The 9,530-nt window shown below is 68.6% G+C and overlaps 2 protein-coding genes across 2 annotated transcripts; both read right to left on the reverse strand.

Moving 5' to 3' along the window:
• Positions 1–6: 6 nt before the first annotated feature.
• Positions 7–1,489, reverse strand: BAX (BCL2 associated X, apoptosis regulator). The gene is given in 5 exon segments (XM_075080320.1): positions 7–544; positions 547–576; positions 949–1,053; positions 1,132–1,275; positions 1,355–1,489. Coding segments are annotated over 4 exon segments (342 nt in total). The 5' UTR covers positions 1,267–1,275; positions 1,355–1,489; the 3' UTR covers positions 7–472.
• A 519-nt stretch (positions 1,490–2,008) lies between these two features.
• SLC6A16 (solute carrier family 6 member 16) lies at positions 2,009–8,355 on the reverse strand. Its single transcript, XM_075080327.1, is given in 16 exon segments — positions 2,009–2,161; positions 2,475–2,592; positions 2,595–2,640; positions 3,130–3,292; positions 3,387–3,546; positions 3,629–3,830; positions 4,046–4,226; positions 4,343–4,585; positions 4,675–4,784; positions 5,123–5,298; positions 5,415–5,538; positions 5,805–5,822; positions 5,824–5,918; positions 5,921–5,962; positions 6,053–6,672; positions 8,270–8,355. Coding segments are annotated over 16 exon segments (2,439 nt in total). The 3' UTR covers positions 2,009–2,106.
• Between the last annotated feature and the right edge of the window lie 1,175 nt (positions 8,356–9,530).

Below are 9,530 nucleotides of genomic sequence, written 5' to 3' on the forward strand. Positions count from 1 at the left end.
CCCATCCCCATATCAGGGGGCGGGGCTGGGATCACAGGACCCCACCCAAAGCACCACAAGTCCTGGGGTCAAACTGCTCCAAGACTGGGGCTGTGTTGGGTGCCGCATCTGGGGGACCCCAGTACCAGGACTGGGGGGACAGAGGGAGGTGAAGCTGTGTGCAGCACACACACAAATCCAGTAGGGTCCCACAGCAGGTCCCAGCCGTAGCCCCCAGGCACGTTCACCCACTGTCAGGGGAAGGTCTGGGGGGGCCACAGCTGCCCTAAAAGAGGGAGGGTCCCCCCAGCTCAGCCCCCCCAAACTTCAGGGTGAGTCCTAACAAAGTCCTGTTTGTTAAAAAGCGCCCCCCCTCCTGGAAGGCACAGCACCCAAGGGGCTGGAGGGGGGGGTCAGCACCATCCCTGCCGGCAGGGGCCAGTCCTGGGGGTAGGCCTGCAGCCCCCCCCCCTCACCCCCCCCCCCCCCAAGTCTATGACATCTTCCAGATGGTGAGTGAGGCCGTGAGGACACCAGCGGCGAAGATGGTGATGGTTCTGCCAGGTCGGGGGTGCCGAAGTAGGAGAGGAGTCCTTCCTGGGGGGGGGCGTGGGGGGGTAAGGAGGGGACATCAGCCACATGTCAGGGTCCCCCACCCTCCCCAGGCAGAACCAGACACCTGGGTCCCCCCCCGCAGCAGAAAATGGTGCAATGGAGACATGGGGCTATGGAGGAACAGCAGCCAGGAGGTGGGGTGAGGGGCAAAGTGGGTGGTCAAGGCCCACCCTCCTCCCCAGTTGAGCAGGGATGTGCACAACAACACAGCTACAACCTCCAGGGTCAAGAGAGATGATAGACAGAGCAGCACAGACCTGCCGTGCTGGAGGGGGGGTGTGGGGTGTGTGTGCGAAGGGGGTCTCAGCCTGCCCCCCACCCTCCCCCAGGACTCGGGGGGGTTCAGGGACTCACCCATCCTCCCTGAGCCTGGATCCAGGCCAGGACGTGCTCCCGCATGTACTCCATGGTCCAGCCCAGGATGGTCCGGACCAGCTCCGGGACCTTGGTGCAGAGTGCCTGCAGAGACAGGGGGTCAGAGGGGGCGGGGGGGGGAGAGGGGAGGACGAGGACACAGGGGAGGGGCCCGGGGCCCACCTTCAGCACCAGCTTGCAGGCGAAGTAGAAGAGGGCAACAACACGGCCCCAGTTGAAGGTGCCATCGGCAAACATCTCTGCAGCCACGCGGAAGAAAAGCTCCTTGGGGGCATGGCACCCCACCTGCTCGATCATCTGGGGGGCGTTGGCAGGGCCGGTTAGTGCAGAGGGGGGGCACCGGCGGACCCCCGTCCCCTCGCGGCACCCCCACCCACCTCTGCAGCTCCGTGTTGCTGTCGAGCTCGTCCCCGATGCGGCGCAGGCACTCGCTCAGGCGCTTAGTGTCAGGGCTGCTGGGCTGCGGCCCCCCCCAGCTCCGCCTCGCTCAGGGCCACCGCCTGCGCGTCCCCGCAGCGCTCCACGCGGTCCCGGATGAACCTGGGGGGGCGGGGGGACCCCCGGAGCTCTGGGCGGCCGCCTGAGGACCGCCCCCCCCCCCCCCCCCCCCCCCCCGGCCCCCGCCAGTCGGGGGGACTCCCCAGTCCGCCCCCCCCCCCCGGGCCCCCACTCACCCCCGCAGCAGGATCGCCCCCGTCCGCATGATCTGGTCCGACGAGGCCCCTGCGGAGAGCGGGGCGCTGACCCGGGGGAGGCGGGAACCGGCCCCGGGCACCGCCGGCACGCACAGGCCGCGCCCCTCCTCCCCCCACCCCCCGGCCGGCCCCCAGGGGTCCCGCCCCACAGCCCCCCCCCCCCCCCCCCCCCACTCACCACCGCCCCCCGGGGGCGGGTCGGGCTCGCGGCCGCCGGAGCCGCCCCCAGCCTCGCCGCCGCCGCCGCCGCCGCCGCCGCCGCCGCCGCCGCCGCCACCCCCCGCTGGGCCGCCGCCGCCGCGCCGCCATCGCCGCCCGCACCACGTGGTCCGGGGCGCCGGCGTCACGTGACAACCGGCCGCGGCGGGGAAGTGAGCGGCGGCCGACCGCGCCCCGGTCACGTAGAGGGGTGGGGAGAAGTCACGCGACAGCGCCCGGCGCGCTACCCCACGTGACAGGCACGAGGATGATGTAAGCCAGTCCCCGCCACCACCGCTCTGAAACGGGCAGCAGTGTGGGTGGGGCCTGACTCCGCCCCCCGCCCCGCCCCTCAAGACTCCGCTACGCTCCGCCTCCCTGAGGCCTTTATTGCCCCGCTTCAACATGGCTGCCGTGTCCCCATGGTAATGTGGAGCGGGGCGGGAAGCGCCCGCCCCCCGCAGCTCCTCCCCCTCCCCCGCGCCGCCAATGGGCGCCTCTCCCGCCTCAGGCAGTCTAGCCAATCGGGAAGCAGAGGTCCTCGCCGTCCTCCAATAGGGCGCCTTCCGCTCATCTGGGCAGCGCGGCGGGGTCCGGAGGGGCCGCACTCACCCCCTCTTCCTCCTCTTCCTCCCGGTCCCGTGGCTCCGGGGGGTCCCGGGATGGCCCAGACCACCCGGTACAAAGGCGACGATGGGGATTGGCAGTATGGTCACTGCCATCAGCCCACGGTGAGGGCCAGGGCCCAGCGCGGGTACGGCCGCCACCACAACGCTGCCTGTGGGGAGGGCGGTCAGGGGGACCGGGGGGGGTCCCTTCGGGGGAGGCGGCGGGGCAGGGGAGGTCTCAGGGTGTGGGGGCTGCAGAGGGGTGGGGGAGGTCTCGGGGTGTGGGGTGCTGCGGCGGGGCGTGGGAGGTCTCAGGGTGTGGGGTGCTGCGGCGGGGGGCGGGGGAGGTCTCGGGGTGTGGGGGGCTGGGAAGGGGTGGGGGAGGTCTCGGGGTGTGGGGGGCTGTGGAGGGGCGGGGGAGGTCTCGGGGTGTGGGGGGCTGTGGAGGGGCGGGGGAGGTCTCGGGGTGTGGCGGCTGCGGAGGGGCGGGGGAGGTCTCGGGGGTGTGGGGGGCTGGGAAGGGGCGGGGGAGGTTTCGGGTGTGTGGGGGGCTGGGAGGGGCGGGGGAGCTCTCAGAGGACACAGGGTGGTCTCGGAGGATGGGGGTCCGGCCATGGGTCAGGGTGCCAGCCAGTGGGGAGTCACGGCTTGGGCCTCACCGTGGTGCGGTCCCAGGCCTGGTAGGTGGCGGGGCGCAGGGCCAGCTGTCCCAGGCTGGTCACCAGCACGGCCACCATGGCCCCAGGGCTGGCAAAGCGCCACAGAGGCCTGTAGAGCCACCACGGCTGGTGGCCTGTCTCCTTCCCCACGTCAGCCAGGAACCTGGGGGATGGGGCAGGCAGGTCAGGGGGGGCCACAGGCCAATTTTGGGAGGGGTGGGGTCATGGTTGCAGTCAGGGTATTTCCCCCTCCTCACCTCTCAGCCCCGTAGACCCAGGCCACGGCCAGGGTCTCACATGTGACCACGGCCAGCACCGGCAGCATGGCCACATAGTCATCAAAGACGGCCACCAAGTAGCTGCCAGAGCGCTGTACAAAGGGCAGCCCCAGCACGAAGCCCCCGGCACAGCACAGCACTGGAGGGACAGAGCAGCAGTTTGGGGGGGCTCCCGTCCACCCCTGCCCCACCTCCCGTCCGTTGTCGCTGCCCAGCCGTACCAGTGAGCAGAGCACGCTGGTGGTGCAGGATGGGGATGACGTCGCGCAGAGGCGTAAGGATGGCCTCGGCATTGCCCAAGATGGTGCTGAGCCCCAGCCCCACCAGCATGAGGAAGAAGAGGAATGACCAGAGCGGCGCCGCTGGCAGCAGCGTCACAATCTCCGTGAAGGCGATGAAGGCCAGGCCCAGGCCCTCCACCCCCTGAAGCAAGGAGGGCAGGCGTCAAGACCCTCACCCTGGTTTTGGGATGGGCAGACGGACTCAGGGGACCCCTCACCCTGCTCGGGGGAGCCCCACGGTCCTGGCTGTGCCACTAGCTGGGCAGGGCGGAGGTGCGTGCGGGACAGGTTTGGGAAGGTGGGACAATTTGGGGGACCCCGACCCTGGGGGTGTCCGGCTTGTCACCAGCATCTCACCATGTTCATCTCCTCGTCCAGGCTGCAGTCGGTGAGGCCCAGGGTGTCCCGCAGGGCGGGGGGCAGCCCCTGCAGCCAGGTGCTGTACTGGGGTGCCGGCAGGGCCGTGAAGTTCCCAGGGGGCCGGGCGGCCTCGGGCAGCTCCCCCCGTGCCAGCGCTTCCAACACCACCTCCGCATTCCTGGGCGGGGGACAGGGCGAGGGGGGACACAGCGGTGAGGTCCTGCACCGCGTGCGACACCCTTGTGTGGGACCCCCACTTCTGCGCAGGGACCCTGACCGCGAGGCACCCCCCACCTGCGGAGGCAGCGCTGCATGCGGCGGGTGGCGTGGGCGCCCAGGACAGCAAAGACGACGAGGGTGGCCAGGAGGGAGGTGAGGGTGTTGAGGCTGGCCACCAGCACGGCGTCACGATGGCCGCTGCTGCGGCGCTTGCCGTAGCCGGTGTAGGAGACGACGTTGCCGAAGCCCAGCCCCAGCACGAACAAGACCTGTGTGGCTGCCTGCCGCCAGGCCTTGTCCGTGCCCCACGCCCGCCGCCTGTGGGGACAGGCGGGGACGTGGTGGGCTCGGGGCGAACGCGGCTGATCCGGGGAGGGGGCTGGGGGGTCCTCAGGGCAGGGCCTCACCTTGGGGTGAACATGATGCGGATGCCTTCGGGAGCCCCCTCGAGCAGCAGCCCCCGGATCAGGAGGCAGAAGAGGATGAAGTAGGGGAAGAAGGTGCTGACGTACAGTGCCTGCAGGGACCCCCGTCACCCACAGGGCCACCAGGACCCCCGAGGCACTGGGGCCACTGGGAGCCCCAGCTCTGTGACCCAGAGGGCCACCAGCACCCCAAATCTTCCACCCCACAGTGCCGCCCCAGCGCTGCCTTCCCCCCCATGCCATGCACCTGAGCCCCACACCAGCCCACTGGAGTCAGTCAGCCTCCGCCCCAGACCACCAGTCCCCAGCACAGGACCCTCCCCAACCCCCAGGACCCCCCCCAGCACCACACAGCCCCCCGCCACTCCCCAGCTCCGTGGCCCTCCTGGCTCCAGCAGCCCCCCCAGCAATGTGGGGCCACATCACCCACCTTTCCCGAGGGTCTGATGCCTGTGAGCAGGGAGGCCCCCACCAGGGCCCAGGTCCCCAGGAGCACCCCCACCAGGGCTGGCTGCAGACCCCCACTGACCCCCATCTCAGGGGTGACATCCAGTGTCTGCCGGTACCAGAAGTAGGTGGTGGGTGAGCTCAGGGCACACTCGGGATCTGGGGGGGGCACAGCAGGTCACGGCAGGGCCAGGGTGCCCCAACACACCCCTCCAGGGGACACCCGCCCCCCCAGGGAACACACACACCCCCCCCGGCTCCCAGGGGACACTCACCTGTGTGGTTGGGGCCGGTGCTGGGGCAGCTCTCCCAGGGCAGGGGGTGCTGGAAGGAGCGGGCGAGGTAGAGGAGGCTCCAGGCAATGACCACGTTGTAGTACAGTGCCACAAGCATGCAGAGCTGCGGGGGGGTGGGGGGGCACGTCAGCCAGGACCCCGCTGTGGGGGAGCCTCGGTGGTACACCGGAACAACACCCCCCCCCCCCGACACCACACAAGTGCCCCCTGCAGTCGTCTCCCCCACAGCAAGCACCCCGTGGCGGTGCCCCGGGACCCCCCCCCAGCAGCACCACGAGTCCTCCCATGGTGCATCCACCAAGGGAGCCCTGAGCCCCCGAAGGTGCCCTGGACCCCCCCTCAGTGCTCAGAGAGCCCCCAGCCCCAGACCAGGCAGCTGGCCAGCCCAAATGCCGGCCAGGCGGGGACTGATGCTCCTCCAGATGTTGACGCTGCCCTGGTGCAGGCACTGCCCGGCCACCAGCTCCAGGAAGAGCAGGGGATGCCCAGGAGGAAGAGGAACAGCAGGTAGAGCAGGATGAAGGTGCCTGGGGTGGGGTGGGGAAACGGAACGGTGAGGGGTGGGGAGAGAACCCCAGCACCCCCCTAGCACCCCCCCAGCACCCCCCAGCACTCACCACCCCCATTCTGGTAGCAGAGGTAGGGGAAGCGGCAGACGTTGCTCAGCCCCACAGATAACCCCAGCTGAGCCAGTAGGTACTGGGTTTTACTGGTCCAGGAGGGGCAAGGGGGTGGGTGCTCCTGGAGGGGCCCGGCGTCCCCCCTCAGCACCGGCTGGGCCCCTCTGCATGGCGGGGGGCTGCGGCGCCCAGACACGTTGCGGTCAGGCTTGGCACCGGCACGCACGCCCCCGTCGCCGGCGGGACCCCACGGGCGCGCGGCGCGGGACCCCGCGGGCGCGTGGTGCGGCACGGCGGAGCGGGGCAGCCGCAAACACGCACCCACGCGTGCGAGGGCGGGCCAGCGGCACGCGTGCAAGCATGCCAGCTCCGCGTGGGCCCCAAGCGAGGCCCAGAACCTCCTGTGGCTTCTTAGCAGAAACACGGGCTTCCCGGGCCACCCCCAGCGCTGGGAGGACCGAGATGCCCCGGGCAGCCCCCACCCCAGCCCTGCAGCCCCCCCAGATCCTCCAGCCCCGGCAGGCCCCCAGCCTTGCAGCCTCCTGCACCACCCCCAATCCTCCAGCCTCCCCAGTCCTGCAAGCCCCTCAGGCTGCAGCCCCCACAGCCTTCCCAGGCTGCAACCCCCCAGACCTGGAGACCCCTGCACCCCCCCCAGACCTGCAGCCCCCCCCAAATCCTCCAGCCCTGGCAGGCCCCCAGCCCTGCAGCCTCCCACACCCCCCAAATCCTCCAGCCCCCCCCAGGCTGCAGCCTCCCCAGTCCTACAGCCCCACCAGGCTGCAGCCCCCCAGACCTGGAGACCCCCACACCCCCGACAACCCTGCAGCCCCCCCCAAATCCTCCAGCCCCAGCAGGCCCCAGCCCTGCAGCATCCTGCACCCCCCAAATCCTCCAGCCCCCCGGTCCTGCAGCCCCCCCACCCCAGGCTGCAGCCCCCCCCAGCCCCGCCAGTCCTGCAGCCCCCACCCAGTACCCCCAATCCTCCAGCCCCGGCAGGCTCCCAGCCCTGCAGCCCCCCCAGGCTGCAGCTCCCCCCTAGCCCTGCAGCCCCCCTAGCCAGCAGACCCCCCCAACCCCACTCACCCAGGGTCGCTGCACCACAGCCGGTTGCATCAGCCGGGATGGGTGGGGTCAGAACAAGGCACCCAGAGGCGTCACCCCCAGATCCCCCCCCGCCACTGCCTCCCAGCGGGTGGCCCCAAAACCCGGACTGGGATCCCCCAGTTGTCCTGGTTTCGGCTGGGATAGAGTTAGTTTTCCTCACAGTAGCTGGCGTGGGGCTGTTTTGGGTGCGCGCTAAAACCAGCGGTGATAATGCCGGGATGGTTTAGTTGTTGCTAAGTCGTGCTCACACGAGTCAAGGACTTTTCCAGCTCCCCATGCTCTGCTGGGGGCACAAGCAGCCGGGAGGGGACACAGCCGGGACGGTGACCCCAGATGATGCCGGGGATGTCCCACACCGTATGACGTTGTGCTCAGTGTATAACGCCGGGGGAAGGAGGGAGGGGGGACACGTTCGGAGGGATGGCGTTGGTCTTCCCAAGTCACCGTTACGCGTGACGGAGCCCTGCTCTCCTGGGGATGGCTGAGCACCCACCTGCCCGTGGGAAGGGGTGAGTGACTTCCTTGTGTTGCTTTGCTTGTGCAAACGGCTTTTGCTTTATCTGTTAAACTGCCGTTATCTCAACCCACGAGTTTCCCCACTTTTACTCTTCTGATTCCCTCACCGATCCCACCGGGGGGGGAGTGAGCGAGCGGCTGTGCGGGCCTCAGTTGCCGGCTGGGGTTAAACCACGACAGTCCTTTTTCATGCCCAGCGTGAGGCTTGGAGAGTTTGAAAGAAGAGGTTGATTGGAATGCGCTAGATCAAATTTACAGCTGTTATTGCTGTTTAGCTATTAATCGGCTGGCTTCTGTGCGTGCGTGGGGCTTGCTTGCCCCGCTGTGTATTAGAGCGTAGTGCTTATTGGTGGCTGTTTGTTGCTGTTGCTGCTGTGCTGCTGATCACCTCGCTGCTGTGCCTGGGAGCATCCTGATAGCGGCAGCGACCAGGCGCTGGGGCTGGCAGACGGCCAAGGCATCGCAGCTGTGTCTGTGCTGCTGCGCCAGGCAGGCTGGAACTCCAGGGTGAGCTCGTCAAAGGGACTGTGACGGCTGGATTAGCCCACGTGGGAGCAGAACACCCCAAAGCATCTGTAGATAAACCTGTACCAGAGAAGGTACACCTTGAAGGGTCTACGGCTGTGGTTGCATCTGTGCTGCAGCAGGTACACCGTGAAGTGCCTGTGGCTGTGCATGAGGTCATGCTACAGCACCTCACACTGCGCAGCTGTGGAGAAGCCATGGAGAGAGCTGGTAAATCCCTGGAGGGACTGCAGCTGTGGAGAAGCCCAGGAGAGAGCTGGTACATCCCTGGAGGGACCGCAGTCGTGGAGAAGCCCAGGAGAGAGCAGGTACATCCCTGGAGGGACCGCAGCCGTGGAGAAGCCCAGGAGAGAGCTGGTACATCCCTGGAGGGACCGCAGCTGTGGAGAAGCCCAGGAGAGAGCTGGTACATCCCTGGAGGGACCGCAGCTGTGGAGAAGCCCAGGAGAGAGCTGGTACATCCCTGGAGGGACCGCAGTCGTGGAGAAGCCCAGGAGAGAGCTGGTAGATCCCTGGAGGGACCGCTGCCGCGGAGAAGCCCAGGAGAGAGCAGGTACATCCCTGGAGGGACCGCAGCCGCGGAGAAGCCCAGGAGAAAGCTGGTACATCCCTGGAGGGACCGCAGCCGTGGAGAAGCCCAGGAGAGAGCAGGTACATCCCTGGAGGGACCGCAGCTGTGGAGAAGCCCAGGAGAAAGCTGGTACATCCCTGGAGGGACCGCAGTCGTGGAGAAGCCCAGGAGAGAGCTGGTACATCCCTGGAGGGACCGCAGCCGTGGAGAAGCCCAGGAGAGAGCTGGTACATCCCTGGAGGGACCGCAGCTGTGGAGAAGCCCAGGAGAGAGCTGGTACATCCCTGGAGGGACCGCAGCTGTGGAGAAGCCCAGGAGAGAGCAGGTACATCCCTGGAGGGACCGCAGCCGTGGAGAAGCCCAGGAGAGAGCTGGTACATCCATGGAGGGACCGCAGCCGCGGAGAAGCCCAGGAGAGAGCAGGTACCTCCCTGGAGGGACCGCAGCTGTGGAGAAGCCCAGGAGAGAGCAGGTACATCCCTGGAGGGACCGCAGCCGCGGAGAAGCCCAGGAGAGAGCAGGTACATCCCTGGAGGGACCGCAGCTGTGGAGAAGCCCAGGAGAGAGCAGGTACATCCCTGGAGGGACCGCAGTCGTGGAGAAGCCCAGGAGAGAGCAGGTACATCCATGGAGGGACCGCAGTCGTGGAGAAGCCCAGGAGAGAGCAGGTACATCCCTGGAGGGACCGCAGTCGTGGAGAAGCCCAGGAGAGAGCAGGTACATCCCTGGAGGGACCGCAGCCGCGGAGAAGCCCAG

Source organism: Phalacrocorax aristotelis, unplaced genomic scaffold (genome assembly GCF_949628215.1).
Source record: "Phalacrocorax aristotelis unplaced genomic scaffold, bGulAri2.1 scaffold_225, whole genome shotgun sequence".
In the NCBI taxonomy this organism is placed as follows: domain Eukaryota; kingdom Metazoa; phylum Chordata; class Aves; order Suliformes; family Phalacrocoracidae; genus Phalacrocorax; species Phalacrocorax aristotelis.